The sequence below is a fragment of the Rattus norvegicus genome, chromosome 10 (assembly GCF_036323735.1).
Source record: "Rattus norvegicus strain BN/NHsdMcwi chromosome 10, GRCr8, whole genome shotgun sequence".
NCBI lineage: Eukaryota > Metazoa > Chordata > Mammalia > Rodentia > Muridae > Rattus > Rattus norvegicus.
Genome location: NC_086028.1, coordinates 61436594 through 61464275, shown reverse-complemented (window position 1 = coordinate 61464275; position 27682 = coordinate 61436594). Strand labels below are relative to the sequence as shown.

Sequence of the window (27682 nt, the reverse complement as noted above, 5' to 3'; positions counted from 1 at the left end):
TGGTGGTGCACATCTGTAATCTCAGCACTGGGGGAGCGTGGACAGGTGGATCCAGATCCTTGCTAGCCACCCAGTCTAGCTGCAGTGACAAACTGCTGCTGTGTGAGAGGTGGCTCACTCCGAGAGCGCGTGCGTGCATGCATGCATGCATGCATGCATGTATGCAAGAGAGAGAGAGAGAGAGAGAGAGAGAGAGAGAGAGAGAGAGAGAATGAATATCACCCCTCACAGCCTTCATTATGGGTCATCTATGTTAAGCTAGAAAAAATGGACCAGCTCCTGGCGCCTGTGCTCTGAGGTGAGCAACTATGGTCTGGGTCAAGCCCTGTGCTTTCTCAGAGACCCTCTCAAAGTCCTCTCAGGGCCCAGCATTGGTGGAAGTTTCCAGTTGGCAAAATCTGGTAGACACTTGTCCTAAAAGGACCAGAGTTTTGAGCAGGTATAATGGTATCCCTGATCTTTCAGTATTTAGGAGGTAGAAGCAGAAGGACTTCCTGGAATACAGAATGTGACTCTTTGTCTTAAAAAAGCAAAAACAGAACCAGTTTCTAAGAAATCTGGCCTAAAATTTAAAAACATGAAACTTATTGGAGGTAAGAGGAACAGAATTATAGGTTTATGTAAAGTTGACTCCCTCTCTCATCTCCCCCCTTTTCTGTAGCCTTGGCTAGCCTGGAACTTAAAAAGATTTTCTTGCATCTGCCTACCAAATACTGGGATTAAAGGCATGAGCCATCACACCCAGCAATATTTAATTTTAATTGAAAATTATTAGTTTTTAAATATTTGGGGTTTTGTTGGGTTTTTTCCAAGATAAGATCTCTCTATATATTCCTGGCTGTCTTGGAGCATCTTCTGGCTGTCTTGGAGCATCTTCTGTAGACCAGGCTGGCCTTGAATTCACAGAGATCCACATGGGAATTAAAGACATGAGCCATTAAGCCCAACTAAAAGATATTTTTAATCAATTAAAGTGATGTGTAAATAACCAGATGCTAAGAAAGTAGATTTCTGCCTGTTACTGGGTGGCAGCTTTTCCAGTTTTTCCAGTTATTTTTACCTTAAAAGTCTGTATTACATTTTGTTTATTTAGAGTGGAGGGAAGGGACCACATACCTTGATACATGTATGGAACTCAGAGGACAACTTGTGGGCATTGTTCTCTTCTTCCACCTTGTGGGTCCTGATATCCAATGTTGTAGTAAATGCTGAACGTGCTCACTGGCCCAGGGTCTCACCATATTGCCAGGGCTGTTCCCAAGCTGTGGGCTCAAGCTGTCTCCCTGCGTCTGTCTCCCTAGAGCTCCCACTGTGGGTCTGTGCCGCCACACCTAGCTTGTTTCCAGTGTGCATTAAGATAGAAGCAATTTAAGAAAGTAGATTTCTGGGGCTGGGGATTTAGCTCAGTGGTAGAGCGCTTACCTAGGAAGCGCAAGGCCCTGGGTTCGGTTCCCAGCTCCGAAAAAAAGAACCAAAAAAAAAAAAAAGAAAGTAGATTTCTATAAACTATTCTTACCAGTTAGTATCATCATACACATAATCACAGGTGAGAGGGGGAGGGTATACTTACAGCTTTGATGGCAGTGTTAGTTTACAGATGTGTTCTTATCTCTGAATTTTGTGTACATTATGCACGGGGGTTGGTATGGGGGGAAGAGAATGTGTTTGTTTGTTTACTATACCAGTGGAACAACATCTTTAGCCCTGTTTATTTTCAGACAGTATGATGCTATATAGCCCAGGCTGGCCTCAAACTCCAGCTCCTCCTGTTTTGCAGTACTGACGTAGCAGGAATACACCACTGTACTCAATTCAAGCTCTTATGCAGTAGTCATTCCCACTAAGCTGATTAATGGAGTGTTGTAGAGTGCTTACTAGTGTACTAGACCCTGGGTTTGGTTTCCAGAGCTACAAAGAGAAGGAGTTTGTAAGCAGCAGTTCTGTCAGCAAGTGTTACAGGCATGGCTTATATTCAATTTGAACACTCAGGATCTTTGGTTTAGAGGTTTTTTGCTGACAACAGTAGACAGGTTAACAGTTTTTCAAGGAGTAGAAAATAACAGAGATTCTTATTTTTAGATACTTGGAAAGGAATTAGGAAGAAAATAAAATTTTTAAATGGTTGCTGCCAAGTAACCTGTTTACTAGCAAATTTTAAGTATCATTGTGGGGCTGAGACAAGACAGTCTCCCCACCATGCTTTCTTAGACAGGAGACCTTCATGCTGAGGGACTATAAGTGGTGAAGCCAGAAAGTAGAGAATAAGGTGGCAACCCTCTGTTGGCCTCCCCCTCCTCTCTTCTAACATTACTTTTAATCAAAGTCTGAAGTCTGGGATCATTGCAGGAAGGAGCAAGTCTGCTGGTGTGCCTTTGGGATTGCTGGTGGGAGCTCAGCCTCATTTCCTGGGCTGTGAGGTAGCAGCAGTAAAACCCCATGAGGGAGTATTGTGACAGAAAGACAGAAGGTACCTTGTATCATGATCATAATAGCAGTAATAACACCAAAGTGTTAAGTCTAGCCCAGATTCAGACTTTTAAAGCATCCACTGATGATGAGCTTCCAAATCAAAGTTGCATATAATATCAGAGTAGCAGTAAATCTTCCAGCATACAAAGCAAGCCCAAACTACTGACAAGCTGGCAGTGGCTCACTGGATCTATAATTCTGGAGTAGTGCAGTATCCACTGGTTTAATCTGTGAGATAAGAACTTTGGTGTTTGCTTAAAATCTTTCAGAGGTTGCTCAAACATACAGTTCATATTTATTCATATTCTTTCTCCTCTTTTCCCAGCCAAAGAAGCCCAAAGCCCCAGATAATCCATTTCATGGCATTGTTTCCAAGTGTTTCGAGCCTCATCTCTACGTGTACATTGAGTCCCAGGACAAGTGAGTGACAAGCATTCTGCCTGTTCCTAGCCTCTGATCATATTGGTTGGTTCCTACACAAGGACAACCCCTCCCAGAGTCATTAAGGAAACCATTGTATCTTCTGTGTATAACCTTTTATCTTGCCTATAATTTGTCTCCTTGTTTGAGACAGGATATGTAGCTTTGGCTGACCTTAAATTCCTAGAGATCTGCCTGTCTCTGCCTCCAAGTGCTAAGACTGAAGGCTTATGCCACTGTACTGGCTTGTTTTCCTCATAAATCTACACTGCCCGAGTTGGCTGGATAAGGGTCTATGTGGATCAAACACCTCCCACTCCTACCTCCTACCCCTCTGTGGGCCCCAACCACATAACCCCCACAAGGCGTCAGGTACCCAGACACTGTAAGGAAACCCACTCGCTGGAGTACATACTTTCAGTTATAATTTGGCTTTTCACTGTGAAGTAGGTTTACTTTCATAAAAACTTAAAAATAGCACAAAGATCTTCCATTAGCTTTTCCCAGGCTATGAATATCTTCACGTAAGCATAACTATCAAAATCCAAAGTAAGATTGATCCTGTTTCTGGTACTAGGACCTCATAATCATGCACTTAACTGTGGGGTCTCTGTAGCCTCCTTTAATCCTAGCTCCATCCTCATTTTTTCTGTCTTTCTGACCTTGGCATTGTAAGAGGACTGACCAGATGTTTCAGATGCTTTGTGAAATGCCATCAGTTTCCAATTGCCTGATGATGTGCCTCTCCTACCCCTGCCCCTGGCAGATCCCCTCTGAATCAGTTTCTAATGTTGCCCAGACTGCTCTTGGCTCCTGGGATCAAGTGATCCTCCCTCCTCAGCTTTTTGAGTAGCTAGAACTATACACACAGCATCGATTCATGTATTGTCTTTCTTAAATCCCAGTTAGGAGCTGTCATAATAGCACACAGTATAGCCCGTCAGTTAGGGGGTGGAGCAGGACAGTTTCAAGTTTGGAGACAACCTGAGCTGCATGTGTGAGACCATGTCCCTAAACATCAAAATACAGGTTCTATACTTTTGGTAAGAAAACCGTAGAAGTACCTGGTTTTGGCTCTGTCTGCTAAGGTGAAGCTGGCCAGCCTTCTCCACTGTCAAGCTACAGGACTTTTTCCTTGTATTAAGTGTCTTGCAGGGAATGCTTTGAGATAGTGGGTAGGGGGTCATTTTTTCAGGCTTTGATGATTCTCGCCTGCAGCACTTTTCACTGCCTAATGCTGGCCGTCTGTCTCCATCCTTTGTTTTCCACTTTCTAGTCGGAATTCTACATAGGAAAGTTCTCTCTTCTTCCCCACTTGTATCAGTCAGGGACTTGGAGTCACCCATGCCGCATGCTCTTTCACAGACGCACAGGCTCCACACGCTCTCACAAACCAGGCCCCTCCACCCAGTTTCCTCACAGCCAGAAGTCGTCTAGGGTCTCCTTGATGGTGTAGGGTCCCTTACTGACAGGAGACTACTCACAAAGAAGGGTGGTCCCTTCTTACGCCCAGATCCTTATCCATGGCCAAGGTCACTATTGAAGTTATTGGACAGTGGAGTTTGGAAAAGTTGGGTTTCTGGAGCAGAGCAGGTTTTGAGGACACAGGCTGGCAGAGCAGATCAGACTTGATGCGGTGATGGTTATTAACCTTTGACAAGGCATAGATCCTTTCAAGACTCCTTGAGGTTTGGGCCTATAATCCCAGCTACTAGGAGAGTGGGAACTGGGGTGATTGCAAGTTCCAAGCCTACCTGGGCTACAGAGTGATATCGCATCCAGCCTGGGTAGCGTAGTGAGACCTTGCCTCAAAACTACAATGTAAAAAGAGGGTAGTGGATATAGCTCAGTAATGGAGCACTTGCCTAATATGTATAAGGTTTAATCCCCAGTATCACAAATAAGTAAAAAATAAACAGTAAACCATAGACCTCTAGCAAAAAAAATTAGCTATATACACAGAGTAACTTTGAGTATGGTTTCAGGGGACTTTAGGAAGCCACTTTTTTCCCTTTGGTCAGAGAACCATACAGCTGAGAAAGAGCTCAGATTAGACTGATGTGTGCAGACACTGCTCTCAAAGTTCCATTACTCAGACCTCTGCCAGGGAGGGCTCACCAGCATAGCAGACTGAGGAGGGGTCTACATGCCAGGAGGACCTGGATTCCAGTCAGCTCTGTACTCACTAGCCTGGGGCCTCCAGCATGCCACGTAACCTCTTCCAGGCTGTCTTGTCTCTCTGCAACAGGGTCATCAGCCCATCTCATAGGCTTTGCGATGAAAGTAATTCACCTCAACAAGTGGCTCCTTGGCCCACAGTGGATGGTGTGCAGGCAGGCAACCCCATCGGGGTTACAGACTTAATATGGAGCCAGGCGTGGGGTCTGTGCTCTCATCTCCAAGTTCTCTGTGCCCAGGGAACATTCTGGCAATACTGTCCCAACAGATAGCCACTAGCCAGAGAAGGCCCACTAGCCAGTATATAGGAAGGAGGCAAGCTTCTCCATCACATTGGCCTCTCCAGCCTTTCTTCCATACACACACACACCCATGTGTCACACATACATTGTTTCAGCTATTGGAATTCTCACATCTGAGATAAGACTGTGTATGTCCTAAAAGCAAGGACCTGGGGTTGGAAAGATGTATAGCTTAACATAAGACCAACTCCTGCTCTTGCAAAGGACCCAAGCGGCTCCAAGAACACTCATCAGATGCTCACAACCACTGGAACGCCAGCTCCAGGGGGTCTAATAGCTTCTGCTGGCCCCTGTGGGCACACGCACGCTCTCGCACACACACTCGCGCGCACACACACACTCTCATATACATAGCAGACCCACATGCATGCATAGAAATGAAAAATAGAGGTTAGGAATGTAGATCAGTGCGAGAGTGTTCACCTAGTGTCTGCAGGGCCCTGGATTTCATTCTCAGCACTGCTTCAAAAAAAACCAGACAAACAAAAACAAAACAAAAAAAACAGTGGGGCTGGAGAGAAGCTTCAGTGGGTAAGCACTGGCTACTCTTCCAGAGAGAACTAAAGTTGGGTTCCCAGCACCCACATTAGGCAGTTTACAGCAGCCCGGAACTACAGAGCCAGTCTACTTAACTATAATGAAATTTTCAAAATCACATTGATCCCTTATTACCAGTTAAACCAAGAGGTCATGTTGGATTTCACCAGTTGTGTTTAATTAATTCCTTAATTTATTTATTTTGAGACAAGATCTCATGTATAGGAGGCTGTCCTTGAACTTGCTGCATAGCTGAAGATGGCTTGAACTTTAAAAAGAAGTGTGTGAGTGTGTGTGTGTGTGTGTGTGTGTGTGTGTGTGTGTGTGTGTGTGTGTGTGTCTGTTCATGTGTATGGAGGCTAGAGATAGCCTTAAGTATTCAATTTATTTTATATTGGAATGAATTTATACCTTTAGAGAAGTTATCAAAACTAGCATGTTATGTATGTTTAGTGGGAGACACTTGTGATCCAGTGCTCAGTTGCTGAAATGGGAGAATCTTAAATTCCAGGCCAGCCTGGGCTACATAGCAAAGCCCTGTCTTGAAACCCAAACAACAGCTGGAAGTGAAAGTCAGTTCAGTACTCCTGCCAGTCTCCAGGCCTTGCTTGGCTCAGCCAGTTTTCCCACTATTCCCCTTTCTCTCTAGGACCGATCATTTTAGTGGTCAGGGTTCCCGTGAGGACCTGGAAGACCCTCGTGAGCTGGGTCTTCATCTTTTTTACACGCCCTATCATTTCCTAAACACTGCCCTTTCTTTCTGGCTCACAAAAGTGCACCAGACTTATCTCCTGCATCAGGTCCAGCCCTAGGGTCATGCTTGCTTCCAGGCTCCCCATTTCCTCTATGGGGAGTGACCACAGACACCGAGCTCCGGTGTGAGTGTGCTGAGTGCTGCTGGTGCCATTGCTCCTGGGCTGAGAAGCGGGTGCCCGCATGAGCATAGATGCATCCACACACAGGTTATCTTCATATCTACCTGCACCTTAAAGCCTGCAGGTTCATGTCAAGACCTCCATTCTAACCTAACATTACCAGAGTCCCCAAGCTGGTAACTGCCTTCTGGCTCTTAGCATCCTTGATATGTTTACTTGCTTCCCCCTTTTGTCCATATGTACCCCATCTCCCAGTCTCCTTCCAAGCCCGCTGCTCACCCCAGAGCAAGTCCACACCTCCAGCCCAAGAGAAGTGCAAAGGGTGCATGTTCGTGGGTGCAACTCTGAGCACACACATGCTGAATCCCTGTGGGGCTCTTGGGCCACCTCCTCCTAGTGCCACTGCTACCTTGCTTTCCAGTGTACTTATTATTTCTGAATGCTGACTTCAGATCCATCTGCACAGACCATGCTAAGCCCAGACTGCGGTGAGCTGATCGCTTCTCCTCCTTTGTTCATGGTCCCGGTAATACTCTTTACTACGCATTCATTTTTAACTTCATCAGCAGAACTAACAGTGTGTCATCTGAACCTGCAAATGCTTACACAGTTCTTGGGCACAAAGCTCAAGCTGCAGAGAAGAGAAGGAAACCACATGTCCACGAGGTTTCTCTCAGCTGGGGAGAGTCCGGAACAGCAGTGTGGCATGTATCTGCATAGTATGCGATGACAGTGCCAATGACTCTGTGACCTTGTGCAAAGGTTCTTCAAGTTTCCAACCTTCACCTTTAAAACAACAATAATAATGCCCTCTATTTAAAGCTCTTGGGAGGAATAAATGACATCATATTTATAACACATCTTATAAGCTAATGGAAGAAAAAGACCAAAAAAGAAAGAGGGTGTTGTGTGATATTAAAAATACGAGGAGCTGCAGAGATGGCTCAGCACAGACTGCTCCCAGAGAATCTGGGTTTAATATCCAGCACCCACATGGGGCCTCACAACAATCTTAACTCCAATCCCAGAGGATGCGCCTCCCTCTTCTGGCCTTCTTGGGTACTGCGTGCACATATTGCATAGGCAAATATGCAGGCAAACACTCATTCACATAACTAACATAAATAAAAGCTCAAAAAAGATAACAGTCTGTGCCATCTGTGGAGATGAGAGCGTCAACTGACTCCATTGAATTCTCTGCCTTACATTTCTCTTTTCCTCCTCTTCCTCTTCCTCTTCCTCATCCTCCTTCACTGTGCCAGCCCCCATCCCTTTTTACTTCTGCACCACTTTATTCCCACCCTTAGAATCAAAATGTGGAAGATGGCCATCTAAGCACACATTGGGTACTAACATGAAGGGTAGCCTGACACACCAGCCAGTGCAGTGGACTGAGGGAGCATGAATAAACACCCCACCCCAGGGGAGACCCCATAGTGTACACAGAGACATTCCCGTTGTAAATCAGCTGCCTCTATGGCAGATGCTAGCTGGAGTGCTGTCCCCAGTACTGTGCAATTACATCATAGGTCAGAGAATGGGCCCTGTTCATTCACATCAGCCACTGTGCACCAGGATAGGGAAAGCTTGACCTGTTACACAGTACAATAAGATGTTAATTCAAGTGCTAAAACCAGGTGCTGATACATACATGTCATTCCAGGAGTGAGGAAACTGAGGCAGAATAACCACAAGTTTCAGGCCCGTTCAGGCTACATAGTAAAACCCTACCTGGAAAAAAATTAGTAAGAGCCAGGTATATAGCACATACTATACTCCAGTACCCAGGAGGCTAATCCAAGAGGAGAGTCATAAGTTCAAAGCCAGCCTCAAAACAGATGAACAAACCAAAACCAAATCATGTGGCAGTGAGTGGCAGGTGATGGCAGTTCCAGCTGAGGAAGCAGGTGTTAGTTTGAGTTGTGCAATGACATCTGGGCCTAGAGAGCTACATGGAAGGTGCTTTGGCTAGGAAGTGACAGGTGAAGGCCCAGCAATGGGGTCACAGAGGTGACTGGCCTAGGTGCCTTCTGTGCAGAAGAGCTGTGAGGGTCTATGAGAAAGTCGGGCAAGAATGAAGAGTGGGGGTGGCGGCCGAGGCACTTGCAGAGGTCAACTAAAGGGGCCCCTCTCTCCACAGGCAGAGACCTAGCCTGGGTAAAGCAGCACATCTGGATGTCATAAACTGAGTAACAAAAGCACTGGAGTAAAATGTCAATTGTTTCCTAGTCCTGCTAGTCGATGCTGTGTGTGGTTCTTGCCTTTTTCTTCTTATTGTATAAATATATTTTTAAAACACAGCTGGATTCTTCTAGCCTTAGCCAGCAAACTAAAAAAAAATACCACATGTCAAGAGGGGCCTCCCATTGTCCACACAGCACAACTATGCAGATGACAGTAGTTGTAGCACTTTTAGATCCCAGTCCCTGATGACTCGGAGTGACTAAGGCAATCTGAGAGGTGTTTGGTTGGGAAAGTGGAAACAGAGCCCAGCCACCCTCCCCACCATGACCAGACAAACGACTTTCTCAACTACTTTTCCCCCAAGATTTTTTTTTATATATTTAATTCTGGAAGTTCTATGGAAAAACTATTCATCTTACAGAAAGAAGGCATTCTGTCTTTGAAGCCATCATCCTCTGACACATTTAGGTTCGTGATGTCTACATCTTTGCTACCATCAGACCCTTTCTGTAGGCTGATGAAAAGCATGAAGCTGGGCTGGTCCAGGCTATGGGTTTTGCACCCTGCTTGTCTTGGACAAGGCGCTTTTCTGTGCCTGGCTTTTGGAGAAGTGGCATAGTAAAGTAGGGACCTCCAAGGTTATTGCTAAGAGTTAGCATTCTGTGACGTGGTTATAAAGCACAGCAATGGCTCCTGAGCCATCATAGTGTTTAGGACTTTGGTTTGTGGAAAGGGGTTCTTGGCATTCCAGGGTACGTACTTATATGGCAGGTTCTCCAGTCAGTTCTGCTACCCAGTTTTATGACGGAGTTTTAGGAGTCAGTTTTCTCACCTTCTGGAGGAGCAGCAGTGCTCTGTCTCCCTCATTGGGGTCTGGGGCAGACGTAGCAATGAGATGCCTGGAACAAAGCAGTGTGCAAAGTCAGACTTCATTACTGTCATCTTTTTAAGCAGGGCGGTGAATGGAACATGAATAAAACCTGTAAGTTCGGGTTGCACTAGGAATGGGCACTTACGGGAACAACTGAAGTCCTTGCAGACAGTACTCCTGCCTGATCTCTCCAAGTGAAACAACATTTCTGCTCTTCCAGAAACCTCAGTGAGCTGATAGACCGGTTTGTGGCAGATTTCAAAGCCCAGGGCCCACCCAAGCCCAACACTGATGAAGGGGGTGCTGTACTCCCCAGCTGTGCTGACCTCTTTGTCTACTATAAGAAGTGCATGGTACAGTGCTCACAGCTCAGCACAGGCGAGCCCATGATTGCCCTGACCACCATCTTCCAGAAGTACCTCCGAGAATACGCCTGGAAAATCCTCTCTGGCAACCTGCCTAAGTAAGTCCTGTTCTCCTTACGAAGCAGGGAATTGAAGCTCCCGATATCCCTAAATATGGGAGTCTCAAAGGAAAGCCACTCTGGGGTTGTTTACTGAACTGCTAAGAATGTCGAAGAGGAAAACACTCCTCCTGGGCTCTCAAGGGCTTGGCCCGCTGCTGTCGTCTTCTTCTTTTTCTTTTTTTTTTTTTTTTTTCTTTTTTTTTTTTTTTTTGGAGCTGGGGACCGAACCCAGGACCTTGTGCTTCCTAGGCAAGTGCTCTACCACTGAGCTAAATCCCCAACCCTGCTGTCTTCTTAAATGACATTCCATAGCTGACCATGACTGGCAGCAGGCATGATCCCCCAGCCACCAGTGTAGGTCACAGTGTATCAGTAAGTTAGGCCTATTATGTGTATGTACACAGTACACATGGATTCAACATAGAAAAAAGTTACTCAGTAGCAGAGGCAATATGGCTGCAACCTATTCAGTCTGTTCATCCTTGAGCGCCCAATAGACAGGCTTTCCCTCCTCCTACTGTTTTCCATGGCTTCTAATGCTGTGAATACGGACTTAAGTTTAAGGATTGGGGCTGGGGAGAAAGCCGAGTGGGTAAAGTACCTCCTGCACAAGCATGAGGAGCTGAGTTCAGATCCCCTGCACCCACATCAAACACTGGGGCTCGGCCACAGTTGCCTGTAATCACAGCAGTAGGGGGTGGAGACAAGAAGACTCCAGGGCCTCAGTGGCAGCCAGTCAGACCAACTTTAGTAAGCTCCAGGCTTAGTGAGAGACCTTATCTCCAAAACAAGATAGAGAAAGATAGAGGAGAAAACCCACCGTCGACTCTGGTCTCTACTTGTGTGTTCGTGGACGCATATGTGCACTTTTGGACCATCTTACTCTATGTGTTCACGTATGAACTCCACATGTATGCACCTTAACTGTGAAGATGGTTGGAGAAGCAGCTTTTGTGCCACAGATGACCCCAAGTGGGGTCTGCACCTTGGGGAATCCCAGGCCAAGATGGCCAGATGGGCTCCTTGGTGAGAATGGGATCATCCCAGGTGAGGACTGCTCACTGGCTCTCTTGGCGTTGTCCCTTCCTGTTTCTGTGAGTGAGATGGTCTGAACAGATGACAGTCAAGGTAAGGTCAGGAGCAAAGGCACCCATTCATTGTGCTGATTTATTTGTGCCGTAGCCAGCCTTTCCTTCGCTTTCTTCTTTGTCAAAATATGCAGCTTCAGGAAGCAAGTTTGCAGCTGCAGCCTGACTAGTTCCTGCCCTTTTCTTCAGAACCAGCAGCAGCAGTGGGGGGCTGACCATCAGCAGCCTCCTCAAAGAGAAAGAGGGCTCAGAAGTGGCCAGATTCACTCTGGAGGAGCTGTGTCTCATCTGCAGCATCCTGAGCACAGCCGAGTACTGTCTGGCTACCACTCAGCAGGTGAGCACCCAGCTAAGCTTGCCGCCCTCCCAGAGCTCTCTCCCACAGCTGAACTGGGACCTATGAGCTCCACTAAGGTCTCCTGCCACCTTGGGCAAGCTGGTTGGCCTCTCAGGAGCAAACTCACCATAGAGTCAGAGACTGCCCAGGCAGCCATCTTACAGGAGAAATACAGCCAGCTTCCACACACGTGTAAGCTACCAAACAGGTATGACCTCTTAAAAGTAGGTCAGTAGCAGTGTCCTTCATGAGAAAAGCATCAGTAAACTGTCTTCTGAGTACCAGGCAGCCTTTCCTGACATTCTGTAGCATTCTCTGTCCATCACAACAAACAACCATTGTTTGGTACTGACTGTGAAGCAGAAAGGGTAAGGCCTCCGATGGAGCCAGTGGAAGGCGGCTCAACAACTAGCTTTGCAGAAGGGTGAGCCAGAGCAACTTGGACTCAGCCCTCCACAGGCTTATAAGCTCTTTTTCCCCATTGGCCTGAAATCCCCCTGAAGAAACCTGAGAGAATCCCATTCTTCCTGATGCGGATACTTATTTCCTAAGCATCTAAGAAATCAGCTGCAAGGGGCAGTTTAGACGTGACAGCTTGGCATTCCTATGTGCCAGGACTTGAACACAGGAAGTGTCCAGCAGCCTCCTTGAGGGTCAGCCAACTGGGCCCAGAGGCCAAGGCCAAGGCAGTAGCACACTCTGCTTGGGGGTATGGCCACATATACAGGGAATGACTCACAGACTACTTTGGTCTAGCAGCCAGAGACAGGCAGGCAGGTAGGTACACACACACACACACACACACACACACACACACACACACATATACATACACACACATATACACACACACACGTATACACATAACACACACATATACACATACCACACACACACATATACACATACCACACACACACACACACACATATATATACACACACACACACGTATACACATAACACACATATACACATACCACACACACACATATACACATACCACACACACACACACATATATATACACACACACACGTATACACATAACACACACACATATACACATAACACACACACATATACACATACCACACACACACACACACACACACACACACACACACACACAGCCTACTCCTAATACTACCATCCTCAAATAATCCCATTAGCAGCTTGGGTCGTTTTATAAACATAGTTTTGTATGAAGTTATCGTAGTTCACTTTTATATCCTTTTATTGTTGTGTTGGTGCCTTAGCATTCTCCTGTTACTAAAATATCTTATTATTATTACTACTGTTTATGGATTTATAGTATTTCCATTAGAGGATTAGTGGATATTTAATAATAGTGCTGGTAATTATTTATACTGCTTTAAAGTTTTGCTTCTACAAGTAATCTTACAAAAACATCTTTCTAAATATAGTATCTTAAAAGTTTTGTATTTCTAGAACAGATTCTTAGAAGCTTTAGATGTATTAGTAAGCCAGAGACCATTTTGATGACTTTAAAGCCATTTTTTTAATTTAATAAAAACATCTAAAATTATTAAAGTGAGTGCAGTCTGAGCCACCTATAAAATGTCTGAGCACCATGTTCCTTTAAAGAAACAGATTCCTGGAAATGACTGATTCCCGGCTGAGGGGTTGGGTGGCTAAGGATCAACACAGTTGGTCCAGCCCTGCCTCGCATGCATGAAGCCCTGGTTTTACCGCTAGCTTCATGTAATCTGGGTATGGTGATGCTCATCTGTACTGAAATCCCAGTCTTTGAGAGGGGAAAGAGGATACCCAGAAGTTCAGGGTCTCCTTCAGCTACGTAGAGAGCTTAAGGCCAGCCTGGACTAGAGACCTTGTCTCAAAACATAATGTGGGCTGGAGACATGCTCAGCAGTTAAGAGCACTGGTTGCTCTTCCAGAGGACCCAGGTTCAATTCTCAGCACCTACATAGCAACTTACAACTGTCTGTAACTCCATTTCTAAGGAATTGGTTGCCTTTTCTGGCCTACAAGCACCAGGCACTCTTGTAGTGCACAGATATACATGCAAGCAAAACAACATATCTATAAAATAATAAAATAGTTTTTAAAAAGTGAACTTTAAAAAGTATTCAATCCAAGACAAAGTCATCATAGACTCAGAAATTGTAGTGGATTGAATTGTACCCTCAAAACGAAGTCCTGCTCACCAGTATACATTGGAGTGTTTAGGAATTATGACTTTTTAGGCAAGAAAAAGAATTTTAAGATATATGTATATGTATACACACACACACACACACACACACACACACACACACACACAAACACTGTAGCTGACTTCAGACACACCAAAAGAGGGCATTGGATCCCATTACAGGTGGTTGTGAGCCACTACAATGTGGTTACTGGGACTTGAGCTCAGGACCTCAGGAAGAACAGTCAGTGCTCTTAACCACTGAGCCATCTCTCCAGCCTCTAGGCAAGAAAATTTTACAACGAATCCAAACTCCACTGAAAACTAAGGGTACAGGTTGGGTGACATATTTCTGATCTTCAGACTTACTGTAGGGCTGAGGGCATTCAGTGGTCGAGGACTCACCTAGCATGTGTCCTGCCCTGGCTTCAGACCACCACAAACCTCTCACAGAGCTGCAGTTAGGAAGACAGTGCTGCCATGCGCGTAGCGCCTCCTCCTTCCAAGCGGGACATCTACTAACACGTCCTCTGAACATTTATCTTTTTAAATTAAAATATTTCAGATTCTATGTGTTATTCTACAACAAAGTGGCCTTATTTTGTTTATACTTAGATGGTAGACATCTTCCTCCTTTCTCATTCTCTCTCCCTCTCCCCCAACTCCCTCCCTCTAAGACAAATCCTCCTTTTGGGGGTGGGGTGTGGAGACAGGGTTTCTCTGTATAGCAGAGCCATAGATGTCCTGGCTGTCTTGGACTTGCTTTGTAGATCAGGCTGGCCTCAAACTCTACCTCTGCCTCCCCAGTGCTGGTATTAAAAAGCTTGTGTACCATACCCAACTGACAGATTCTTGTTGGCCCAGGCTAGCATTAAGATTACAGCAGTTCTCCCTGACTCTGCTTCTAGAGTGCTGGGATTCCAGGCCAGCACTCCTGGCTATCTTGGATATCTTTTGATACCAGTACTACCTCGCTTTCTCAACCTGTTTTGAGTATCTCATTCATTCTGTCATCCCTTCAAGAGAGCTTTACTAGACACTTCCATGTGCTGCCTCTGCTAGGGCTATGCAGAGAGGACAGGCATCTTCCTGTCTGGAGACTTAGAGCAGATGGAGAACAAATAACGAGAAGCAGGCTAGGGTTTCCTGCCACTCTGTGGTAAGGGTGGGAGGAGAGGCCAATGCCAAGAGAGGAGTTGGGAGGGCTAAGAAGTGGGGGACTAGTCAGGAGGGGAGCAGAGACATCATAGAGGGAGGAAGTATGGACTGAGAAAATCCTGAGACAAAGACCTTGAAATTGTAAATGCCAGAGGCAAGGCAAAGATAGCAGTGGGGCCAGAGAGATAGACAAGAGCCATGCTGTGCTCAAAATTAGGATTTGTATTCACTAGAGTGACAGAGGCCCCTGGAGCATGTGACACGCGCCTGTGGCACACTGTCCCATCCCCCTCACAGGTGTCCAGGCTTCCCCTTCTGGGAAGAACTTTACAAATGCAGAGTCTGACTATTGAGTTCTCTAAACAGCCCCTCACCCCTTAGTAGTGGCAGAATTAAATCTGCCAAGAATCCTTGCATGGCTTCATGCATTCTTTATTTCATGAAATTACATTTCTAAATGTGAAATTGGCAGATTACATTTATAAGATGCCTTCTAAACATGTTACTCTTGTTTGCACACCTTTAAGGACATTTTGTTTTTAAGTTTTTAATAGGTATGTATGTGTGCCTATGTAATGTATGTGCACCTCACTTACGCAGTACCCGCAGAGTCCAAACGAAGGTGACAGATTCCCCTGGGACTGGAGTTACCATGGTGCTGAAATACCATGTAGGTGTTGCGAGCCATCTCTCCATCCCTCTAAGAGCACTTTAAATCTTCTTAGAGTGAGTGTGATTGACTTAATAAGAGTGCTAGATTTATCGGTCTCCAGGGCATTTTTAGGTGTGCACAGATCCTGATCATTGTACACCTCTCCATGGCTCTGGAGGACCTTACTGCTCCTGCCGTAAGCCCTGAGCTGACCAAGGTGAAGATGTATTTCTGATTCACCACTGAGACATCTGGCACTTTGGCACGGTGGTAACCACAGAAATACTGAGCAAATGTTTTGGCTGATTTTACTGTCACTTATATTATAAGTTCCCAGCACTGGTGGATGAGGCTATATTTCACGGGGTAAGCAGGGAGACCATGCGTGTTACTTTTCATAGATACAGCTTAAGGGAGAAGAGGTTATTGTAGTCCACCACTCTGGGAAAAGGCAGCAGTACTACTCCTGGCTGTGCAGGCATGAGCGGAGACTCCTCCTGGCTATTGGCCAGGAAGCAGGGCTCTCCTGTAACCTTCAAATGCTCTCACCAGCTTTTGACATCTAGTTTCTACCTCATAAAGACGCCACAGCCTTCAAAATAGCACCACTACTAGGGACCAAACAAAGCATGAGCCTGTAGAGGGCAAACCATGTGAGCTGTTGATGCGTAAGCCCAGAGTGGTACCAAAGGATCTGGGTTCTAGAAAGCTTATCTGACCCTGTCACTTACTTTCTTGGGTGGCTACTGCAGTCTTCATCTGTGAAGTCAGGGCAACCAGTCTTCCCTCTCATCCTGTAGGAATTAAACGTGTCCATGTGGTGTGTAGACTTGTCTGTGAGCCTCAGTAGTGTGGCACACCTCTGGGTAATCATTAAACACACTTCTGCTTTTTCTAACAGCTAGAAGAAAAACTCAAAGAAAAAGTTGATGTGAGTCTGACTGAGCGAATTAACCTCACAGGAGAAATGGACACATTCAGCACGTACGTACCTTCCAGGCACTTGCTGCAGGTCAGCCTTTCCTCTTCACAGGCACTGTGTGCTTTAGTCTCTACTAAGACAGTTCCCAGGGCATTCTCCACCCCCTTGCCCCTCTCCTCCTCCTCCTTTTCCTCCTCTTACTCCTCCTTTTTCTCCTTCTCCTTTTCCTTCTCTTTCTGACTTAAACAAAGGTCTAGGGTTAGTAGTTATGGGAGTAGACATACAAGTTCGGGCTCTTACTGGGTGAGACACACCCAGATAAAACAGGACACGAAGAGCCAGCTGCTCTTCCACTATTAGTGATTAAAACCTTTCATGAAGAAATGAAATTTTAAAATTTTGCACTCATTTCAAAACACCTGTGAGGGGTGGTTGTGGGGTATCTAGCATCCCATCACTTTTTGGAGCAATGACCACAGCAATTTCTTTTTTGCAGTGTCATCTCCAGCAGCATTCAGCTGTTGGTTCAAGATCTAGATGCAGCCTGTGACCCTGCCCTGATTGCCATGAGCAAGGTGAGGTTTTAGGAGCTGACCTCCTACCAGTGGTTGATGTGCTTTCTCACAGCCCTTCCTGTTACGTTCTGACCCTGCTAGGCTCACCTGGCACCTACGAAGGTTGCTGGTCCTTTTGTGGGCTTGGGGTGAGTCTGAAGGAGATGAGTTCTCGGGTCAGCATCTGGCTCCTGATGAAACCTGCAGTTTGGTGAACTCTGCAGCAATGACTCCAGACTCCCTGCCCGCTGAGAGGTTCCAGCTCTTCCTGAGCTTTGGTGTCAGTGCAAGGCACTTTGATGAGTCTGTGGACTCTGGTTTTCATGTACCCTTGGCCGTCAATGGCTCTTTTGACACTCACTGTATGCTGCTCTTCCCCAAACAATGTAAATTCCTGAGGAGTGTGGTGAGGCACACCTGTGATCTTAGGATTTAGAAGCTGATGCGTAAAGATTTCAAGTTCAAGGCCAGCCTGCACTACACAGGAAGGTCCTGTCTCAAAAAGGAACAAAAAGTATTTCTTAAGTGTCTAGACCATAGTGAAGACTTTATGTTTATTGATTAAGTAGAAAGTAGGCAATTCTTTGTTGACTTTTAAGCCCAACAACCATAGCTTGCAGCCAAATGTGGCCCATCACTTGTTCCTGTAAGTCTTAGTGGAACATGTTCATTCATTCAAGCACTATCTGTGGCTGTAGCTGTAGCTGTAGAAACTAGTGGTTTGTAGCAGAGACCTTATAGCCCACAAAGCAAAAACATCATCTAGTTGACCTGGTCCAGATAAAGCTTGCCAACACCTATCTAGTCATGGACTCTTGGAATACTCTTCCAGGTTTTGGAAGAATAACTTGTCTGAGGGAAACTAAGCAGAATTTATGACAGGGACGTGGGAGGAACTTTGACACAGATCAGACAGACCTAAGTTTTCTGGTTTTCCTTTTGAGAGCACTGCACAGATGACTAAACCCATGCAGACCCATCTCTCTCTGTGAAGTGCATCTGATTGTGGCCCCTCAGAGCTGTGCAAGTGGACAGCAATTTAGTGCCTAGTGATGCCAGTCAAGCACTCAGAAAACCCAGGTTGCCCCCTCTAGACACAAGAAACACCACGCCTCAGGAAGTAGACATTTGGTCTGAGTTTGGTTTTATAGTAGATTATAACTGTTTAACAAAAACAGGATTAAAACCAAAACTTTGGCTTTGGGGTTTAAGGAGTGAAGTAGGAAGTTGAGAAGCAGCTGCTGTTCTCAAGACCAATCCTGTGCCCAGTCAGGATCCCCAGCCACACACTGTAAGCAGGCAGTTTGAGGCTGGTCTGTGGAGTGGAGCGGAGCTGTGAGGATCTGTTTCCTCGGTTCTGCTCTATTCCCTCACTGCTGGCAAACCTTCTGTGCATCCCGAGTGTGATCCATTCCAGCTGCCGTCTCTGAGCTGCCCGCCACACTGCAGCCTGGAGTGCAGCTGCCAAAAGATTTTCACACTGGAAATCTGAAGGAAGAGTGGAATCTTTTTCTCTCTCTTTCTGTAAAATAACACGTGGAGTGGGTTTAACACTCCAGGTGTTGCTTATATGAACTGTCAGTTCATTAGGCAGACTTCCCTCCAGTTCCTCTTCCCCGCCAGCCATCTCTCCCCAGATGTACCCCAGCAAATATCAACCATACCCCCAGAGTCTTATGTTTATATCATGGGAAAACCATAGGTTTGGGAACATAGCAGTTGGAAGGCCATTCCTGTTTGTCTGAGTCTTCTGGAGCTCTAGCAAAATGAGATCCATGTGACTAAAGTAAACATGGCAGTGCTCACTGACTGACTCAGCGTGAGCCATGCATTCAGTTTCAGAGATTCTTCTAGGGTCTTTTCAGATCGTTGCAATGGTGATTACTTCTGTCTCTGATCCATCATTGTTTGCTGTTGGATAACTAGCCCATCTTGGACTCTGCCTAGCACAGTGCTGCGGGTTACAAGCCTGGAAAAGGCATAGGTGCTGTCCCCAGGTGCTTCATCTAGTAGGTGGAGGCAGGAGATGAGAGCAGAATGTGCAGGTTTGTGTGTGAGCGAGGGGAGACGGGCCATAGGAGAAAAGCAGAATCCAACTACAGTCAGCATTCAAGAAACCAGGGGCGGATAGGACATGGTCCAGTTCTCTTGAAGGAATTTGTGATGAGGAGGCTGTTCAAACAGGACTGCAGTGGAAGCTGCAGTTTTTAAAGTTAGTAAAGTCAGTTTGTCAAAACCGCCAATCTTGTTTACTGCCTTACGAAGTTAGAGTGCTCTGGACTCAGGCAAGGCTGTCTTCAGGTTCATCTGTGCTGGAAGAAAACTCAGAATAGCCAATAAATAGATGTATTTCATAAATAGTGAGAGTATGGGGAGCAGGCTTCCAGCAGAGCCCAGGGCTGGTTCTGAGGTGAGGGAAGGAGGCTCCTTGATAAGGCAGATGAAGCCCAGAGACTGGTCACATCATTGTCCTGGGAGGCCAAAGCTCTGGGATGTTCTCAGTTAGCATATAAGGCTGAATAACTAATAAGTTGCTGTCAATACCTTGGACCCCTTGTCTGTGTGGTTTGTACTGCTCCCGTGCAAACACCCTCGACCCCAGCTTGGAGCTGGTTCAACTTAACCAAGTATGCACTGCTTTCTGGTGGTGTCCAGCCCTGCCTCGCTCTGACCTTTCTAGTTAGAATGCTCCTTGAACTGCTGCTGTCTACCCAGAAAGCACAGCCTTTACAAGAGTGAGCTCCAATATCTCCCCTTTAAAAAGTTGAGCTGTAATCCCTGTCTTAGGGTTCCTATTGCTGTAATGGAGCACCATGACCAAAAGCAGCTTGGGGAAGAAAGGCTCACAGACCTTAGGTCTGACCCCATCACTGAGGGAGTCAGGGCAGGAACTTGGATGCAAGTTGGCAAGCTAACCAAAGCAAACCCCAGAGTACATGTCACCCTTAAAGTGTCTAAATTAAGACAATTTAGTAAATGTACAAGACCATAGGGCCACCAGCTGTCTCATCTTTATGACTCTAGAAGGAAGCCCCCACCTCTCAGCAGCTGTCCCAGCATGCTCTGTCCTTACAGCCATTAGGCTACTTTCTGTCTGTACAGATTACCTATCCTGCTGGACTTCTTAGGCTTTTACAGTATTTTCAGAGTTCACTCATGGTATGCCATGTGTCAGTACTGCACACTCCCGATTTTTCTGTGTTTTTGTGAGTTTTGTTTGGTTTTGTTTTCAGATAGGGTCTTACAGTGAAGTGCTGGCTGACCTGGAACTTACTATGTAAACCAGGCTGCTCTCTCTTTTTTTTTTTTTTTTTTTTTTTCCGGAGCTGGGGACTAAATCCAGGGCCTTGTGCTTGCTAGGCAAGCGCTCTACCACTGAGCTAAGTCCCCAACCCCCAGGCTGCTCTCAAACACACAAGAGATCCACCCGCCTCTGCCTCCCAAGTACTATGATTAAAGTTGTGTACTGCCACACCTGAACACATTCCATTTTTAAAACAATACTAGGGTTGAATCTAGGACCTTGCTGATACCAAGCATGTGCTGTACCATTAAAACTACCCATGCAGCCTCTAGTCCATTCCTTTAATGGCTGAGTGATACTCCATTGTTTCCAGCTGGTGGGGACAGTGCTGTGAACATCTGTGTGAGTGTATGTTCTCAGTTTTCTTCAGTGCACACTTAGGAGAGGAACTGCTGGATCTCATGGTAACTTCCGTGTGTATACAGTTCCAGGTGCTGTCTCGTAGTTTCCCATTATCTGCCATTTGACATTCCTCCCCAGCACAGTAGAAGCATCTAAACTTTCCACGTCAATACTTACTCTGCATGTATTAAAATTGTGACCATCCAAACAGGTATGAGGACGTGTCTCCTTGTGGCCTCACTGCTATTCTAAGCTAGACTAAGATAGAGCGTCAGTAGGCATCTCTTGACATGCTTGTTGGCAGTCTGCCTGTTCTCTTTAAAGAAATGTTGGCTGAACCCTTACCATTCTGGTGCTGTAAACCTGACTTTCTATTGTTGAGTTGTAAAAGGTCATCATGGTCTCTTCCTCCTTCTATTTGTGTGTGTGTGTGTGTGTGTGTGTGTGTGTGTGTGTGTGTGTGTGTGTGTTGCTTTTTAGACTGTCTTGCTATGTAGCTCAGGCTGGTCTCAATCTTTCTGTGCTCTGCCTCAGTCTCCCGAGGGATGAAAGTTCTTTTAGAGCCTATAGCAGCTGTGTTATGCTCGCTCCCATGCTGTGGATTGACTTTTCATTTCCTACACGACGTCTTCTTACATTGCAGAAGTCCAGCTGATCAGCTTTGTTCTTTCCTGTTCTCCTGGTGTCATAACCAGAATAGATTACCTAGTGATGAACTAACTCCTTGGTGTTTTTCAGAGATTTTTTTTTTATAGGTTCAGCTCTTACATGTAAGTCTTAAATCCACTTAGAGTTAATTTTGTTTATGGTGTGAGGTGAGGATTCACTGCATTTATCTGAGTGTAGATATCCAGCTTTCCCATCCCGAGTGCTAAAGGGCAGTTTTCCCTTATTGGATGGTCTTAATACTTTTGTCAAAATCAGAAGAGGGGCTAGAATGGTGGCCCAGCAGCTTAGCACTTACTAGTCTTACAGAGGACCTGGGTTCAGTTTCTAGCACCCTACTGGGGGTTCACAGCCTCCTGTAACTCTAGCTCCTGGACACCAGGCACACACACAGTACTCACACATACATACATGCAATCAACACACTCATACACATAAAGGAAGAACATCTTTTTTAAAAAGAGAAGAAAAGGGAAGAGAAAGACAGGGAGGGAGAGAAAAGACATGGGGTAGTGGGGGAGAAGAGAGGAGGAAGCAACTTAGCACAGATGCATAGGTTTTCTCAGACTCACCTAGGCTGTCCTTGGGCCAGTGCTGCTCCGTTTATGTTCTGAGCACACTGTAGCAATCTTTGCTGTCAGTTGCTGTAGGTCCTGTATCTTCCTTCTACCTCGACATTGCTTGAGTTATTCTGAGTCCCTTACCATGTCATCATTTCTTATCCTAGCCAGAGCCTTGTTTTTCTCCCTTAAGAGAGGGGTTCCATTCCCAACACAAAAAAGTAAAATCAGGGACTAGAGAGATAATGCAGTCAGCAACGTGACGGTCATGACCTCATCCCAAGCTCCTAAGTAACAAGCCAGGGGTCGTGGCACTGAGGGAGTAGAGGCAGGCAGATCCTTGGGACTTGAGAGACCCTGTCTCAAACAAAGTAGACTCTAGAAACAATACCCAGGGTTGACCTCTGGCCTCCACTCACACATTTACACACATGTGCACATGCATACACGCACACACACACACACACACACACACACACACACACACACACACACAGAGAGAGAGAGAGAGAGAGAGAGAGAGGTTTAAAGTCATGAGTGCTTGCTAGTGCTTCTTTCAGGTTGGCTGTACCTGGCAGAAACTTAAAGCAGGGGATCCTTTCACACATACAGTGCGTGTGAACAAGAACATAAAGCAACACAGCCGCAATCTGCCTTGCATCAGAGTTGCTTTATTCCCGGTGACAGCATGTCACACTTCCCTTGATGCCCACCTTCTGTGAATGAGGAGCTGTCATGTTTAGATAATTGTTTATAAACTGCGCTGAGATCATGAACTGTCCAGGGCTGCCAACATGGAAGGCACTAGTCATTTATTTCTTGATTGGCATGGGACATGAAGCTCTGCCCAGTTCCCTGGTTTTGCCCTTGCCCAGATCACCTTCTTCCAAACCTTGTTGCAGAGCTGGGGAGAGGAAGGTGAAGGTGGATCTAACACCTGTCAATTTGGCCTCAGCCTGTGAGTTCACTGGGAATCATTGTTTGGAAGGATCAGATCTTTAAAATGAGGAAGAAGAAATACTTCTCCAATAAGGTAACAGATAATGAGGAAAACATTACACATAGCCCGAGTGCTCATTGTACAGGAAGCTCTGTTGGAGCTTTAACTGTTTCTCCATTGTTTCTATTTTTGCCTTGTTATTTTTTTTTCTTTTACTGCCAAACAAGCCTGTACTTCCAGCTACTGGAGAGGCTGAGGTGGGAAAGAACTCTTAAGCTCAGAAGTCATGAGATCAGCCTGGACAACACAGTGTGGTTCTGTCCCAATAAATCAGTGAGCAGATCCATAAATATCTTTAAATAAATTTTTCAAATGAAATTGCTTCTATTTTTAGAGATTTTTTAAAAAAAATGTATGTATGTATGTATGTATGTATGTACATGTGTGCCATGGTACATGTGTGGAAGTCAGAGGACATCTTACGATATTCAGTTTTTTCTCTTCCCACCATGTGGGTCCCAGGTATCAGACTCAGGACAGCAGCGTTGGCAGCCTTTACTTGCTGAGACGTCTTACTGACCCAGAATCCCATTTCCTGTCTGGAGCCTGTGTTGGTTTACATGGGTTTTGTTTGTTTGTTTTAGTAGAGACAGAATGTTGTATATACGGTCCTGGCTGGCCTCAAGCTTACAAACCTCCTTCAGCCTACAAATGCTGGCGATCACAGGCATGCACCACCACACCCGTTTCAAAACCTGATTTGAGGCTTTTCATTCCTCTGTAAAATGAAAGGGGAGGGAGATGGGGTGTTGGGAGCTGGCTCAGAGATGAAGAGAACTGTTGCTCTTGCAGAGAGAGACCCAGAGAGGTGTTTTCTTGCCAGAGAGACATCAAGACCTTAGGGCTGCTGACTCCGATCTGAATGGAGCCTAAGGGTTGTTTGACTTAAGAGTTTAAACTGGCAACCTTGTTTGGTTTTGAAGTCTAGCTCAGCAGGGCTCCTCCAAGACAGGGTCAGGGGTGAACACCTGACAGGTGACACAAGCTGGGAACCACCAGCCCTCCTGTGTACCCACAAAAGACAGAGTCACTAACTATTACACTGTAAATTCTTCCTTCCTCCCAGGGCATTTCCTTGATTCTTCTATGGGTGTATACAAGTTTGAGCTCCATTTTGTTTGTTTTGGGGGTTTGGTTTTGTTTGAGACAGGGTTTTTCTATATTGCCCAAGTAGTTTCTAAAGAAACTAGCTGTATAGACCAGGCTGGTCTCCAATTCATAGAGTTCCCTGCTTCTGCCTCCCAAGTGCTAAGATTAAAGGTACGTCCGGACCACCACACTCAGCCTCATTTTTATTCTTAACCAGTCAGAGATCACATCGGCCCCATGAGAAAATACACAGTGTTACTTCTGTGGGTCTGGGGAGGTGTTATTTTGTAGCTAAGTGTAGTGGTTCATCCCTTTCATCCTAGCACTTAGGGGGCTGAAGCAGGAAAATTGTTATATGTTTAAGGCTAACCTGGGCTATATAGTAAGTTCCAAGCCAGCCTAGACTACAAAGCAAGATCCTGTCTCAAGTAACCAAAAATATGGGCTGGAGACATTGCTCAGCAGTTAGGAGCTACGACTGTGCTCTTCCAGAGGTCCTGAGTTCAATTCCAGCAACCACTGTGGCTTACAACCATCTGTAATGGGATCTGATGCCCTTTTGGTGTGTCGGAAGACAGCTACAGTGTACTCACATACATTAAATAAATATTTTTTTAAAAAGAAACCAATAAATAACAGTAATAAAATCCCAAACTTCTCCCAGTTTACTTGAAAAAGGGTCTATAAGTTAATTCTCTTCTAGCTTGTTCTGGGCTTCACCACATTTACTGCAGCCACTAAATCTCCCCAATCTCCCAAGCTGCCCAGCTGCCTGCAAGTCAACATCCCTCCCTCCTCTTCAGTCCTGACGCTGCTGTCCCTCTGTGGCAGTGATTCTCAGCCTTCCTAATGCTGTAACACCTTAATACAGTTCCTCATGCTGTGGGGACCCCCAACCATAACATTATTTTTGTTGCTACTTCAGAACTGTAATTGTCCGACTGGTTGGAATTATAATGTAAATATCTGATATACAGGATGTCTGACATGCGATCCCTATGAAAAGGGGTCTATGGGCCTAGACATTCTCACTCCTCTGCTTGGTGATGTGGTGAGCACCCTTTATACCCTTTGCTGAGGTGGGGAGGCTGCCTGAAGCATTAGTGGGAACAATGGAGAGGAGTGGGGCCTGCACTCCATGCCACTGGTGAGGTGGCTTGCTTATTTTTACTCAAAAGCAGCCTCTGTGTCAGACGATGCCAATCCCTGTGGCACCAAGTAGTGACCTAATTTCTATCCCCCAATTCCCCTTTCCTATTAACAGGTAATACTGTTCCCCTGCAGGGGCTCTCAAGCTTGGCTCTATCCTGTCTGTTTCAGATGCCGTGGCAGAACGTGGAGCATGTTGGTGACCAGAGCCCTTATGTCACCTCTGTTATTCTTCACATAAAGCAGAATGTCCCCATCATCCGTGACAACCTGGCTTCCACACGGAAATACTTCACACAGTTCTGCATTAAATTTGCAAAGTAAGTCTTGAGTTCTGTTTTCTTGATGCGCTTTCTGTTTCAATCTCCCGGGAGAACCAAGCAGCAGCACAGAGATGCCCATGTACCCATTTGTTCATGACCATTTCCCTCAGGAACCACACTGATGGAGTACAGACCTGTGGTTGACCCCAAGGTCACTCTCTAGGCCTATCTCTCTGAGTTGGGGAGATTATTAATGGTTCTGGTATCATACTCAATAAAGTTATTTTACTGCTCTACTTAGCCTCCCAGCAGGCTCACAAATCCAGGTGTCCCATCTTCTATTGGGGCTCATTCTGGGACCTCCAGGAAAACTAATATTCTTCTGTACCCCAAAGGGCTATAATGGTAAAAGCAAATGAACCACTTCAGGTCATGTGTGTGCTTATAGTAGTAGTCATCGGCCATGGCAGAGCTAACAGAAATGATTTGGGTATCCTGTTCTTCTGAATTTTGTCCTTGGAACCACTCCTTGCCCAGGCCTTTACTTTTCAGTAAGTTCATGTGTGCATTTTGTCTCTGACTGGATTATAAGCTTCTCAGGGTTGTACCTTTGAGCCTTTACTTCCTCCCCCTCCACCACAGGACTTGTTATAGTGGCCAGAAATCATCTACTTCTGAATATCTTATGTCCAGGGAAAATACTAGAAATTGGGACCAGGAACAAGCACTGAGTTGCCTGCCTTCCTGTCATGTCCTTGTGTGTGGCTATTTTGGCCTTGAATTTTAAAGCAAGGAAGCAGCTTGGTTCTTTGCCAGTCAGCATCTGGCTCCAGCACTGTTTCCCGAGAGGCCAGGCAGTGATGAGGGCCAGTGTCTCCTCTGACCAATCATCAGATGCACAGTTTGGCAAGTTGCTCCAGGAAGGTCGGTGCTGTCCAAGCTACCGTATTTGGATTGTTTTCGTCCAGGTCCCAACTGGTGACTCAGGATTCTGAGTTTCTCTTTTCTCCAGACCTCTCCTGGTTTGTAGTCAATTAGATTCTCCCCATCTGACATAAACAAACCCCCAAGGAACAACAATGACAGAGTAGCTGTAGAGTTAGCTTCAGTTTCAACCTCATCAGGAAGGCTTGGGCCGACTCCCCAGAGAGCATTTGTGTTTGCCTGTGCAGACGGACCAGGAGCTGACATTCCCTTCTCTCTCTGGTTGCTCATTAGTGTGTGCTAAAAGCATTGCCGATAAATCACATGTGACATTCCCTGTAACCACTGCTACAAGTGTCTCTGTAAAAATTTACTGTGACTCAAAATCTCCATTGTAGGCACCCAAGGGTCCGATTGAGCTAAGGCTAAAGTGAATAAGGAGTTCATTGCTCAGCCCATCCAAGTGTCAACTTCACATTCTCTCATCGCCTTTTAATTTTAGTGCTAAGCTCACTCTGAGCCATCTGGGAATAGGGTGCCCATCACCCACATCTGGAAAAGTTTTGCGCTTTAACTCTTGGTACCTTCATCTTTATAAAATCTCAGCCCAGAGCAGTAGCCACCACTTGCATCCTGGTGGCCCTTAGCAATGACACATCACTTTGCTGGGATTTCTTCTGCAAAGACATGTGTCTGGGTTTTCTCCATGTTTCCCAGCCTACCCACTATGGACTAGTCAGGGCAAGTTCAAGGGCCAGCCACAGCATACTCTAGTGTGAAGTAGCTTCCGTCACCAGCTATACAGGCACATGTGATGAGTCCCATTACTCATTTGGCTGAGGTTAAGCTCTAAGAGCCCCTTCCAGACAGCCTCCTGTTGACACCTCCTCTAGACAGGAAGCCCACACCTGGATCTGACCACTGGACTTCAGGTCCTTTTCCCACTGCCTCCTTTTCTGCTCCACAATCGCTGGTCCTTCTGTGGCTATATTGGCTCTAATAGCAGCCTTTCTTAATGACTTACCAAGGTCCCTCCTGCTTAAAACTAGTTTGGCTCATAAATGACTTCTCTCGCCCGCTAAGGTAGTATGCCTCTATGAAATTCTCCCGAAGTCTTTAACACTCGGTGATTACAGTGTGTAGGAAGAGATGTGGTGAGATTGAAAGGAAGGACACAGCATGGACTCAGCACGCAAG

At 45.8% G+C, this 27682-nt stretch overlaps 1 protein-coding gene across 2 annotated transcripts in view; it reads left to right on the top strand.

The window, feature by feature from the left end:
- Vps53 (VPS53 subunit of GARP complex) overlaps positions 1 to 27682 on the top strand; it is a 118837-nt gene that overhangs the window by 72637 nt on the left and 18518 nt on the right. For both annotated transcript variants that reach the window (NM_001105813.1, XM_039085521.2), the window contains 6 exons: positions 2795 to 2889; positions 10057 to 10299; positions 11580 to 11727; positions 16614 to 16696; positions 17131 to 17209; positions 25470 to 25618. In NM_001105813.1, coding sequence (NP_001099283.1) covers positions 2795 to 2889; positions 10057 to 10299; positions 11580 to 11727; positions 16614 to 16696; positions 17131 to 17209; positions 25470 to 25618 — 797 coding nt within the window. The remainder of the gene's footprint in view (positions 1 to 2794; positions 2890 to 10056; positions 10300 to 11579; positions 11728 to 16613; positions 16697 to 17130; positions 17210 to 25469; positions 25619 to 27682) is intronic.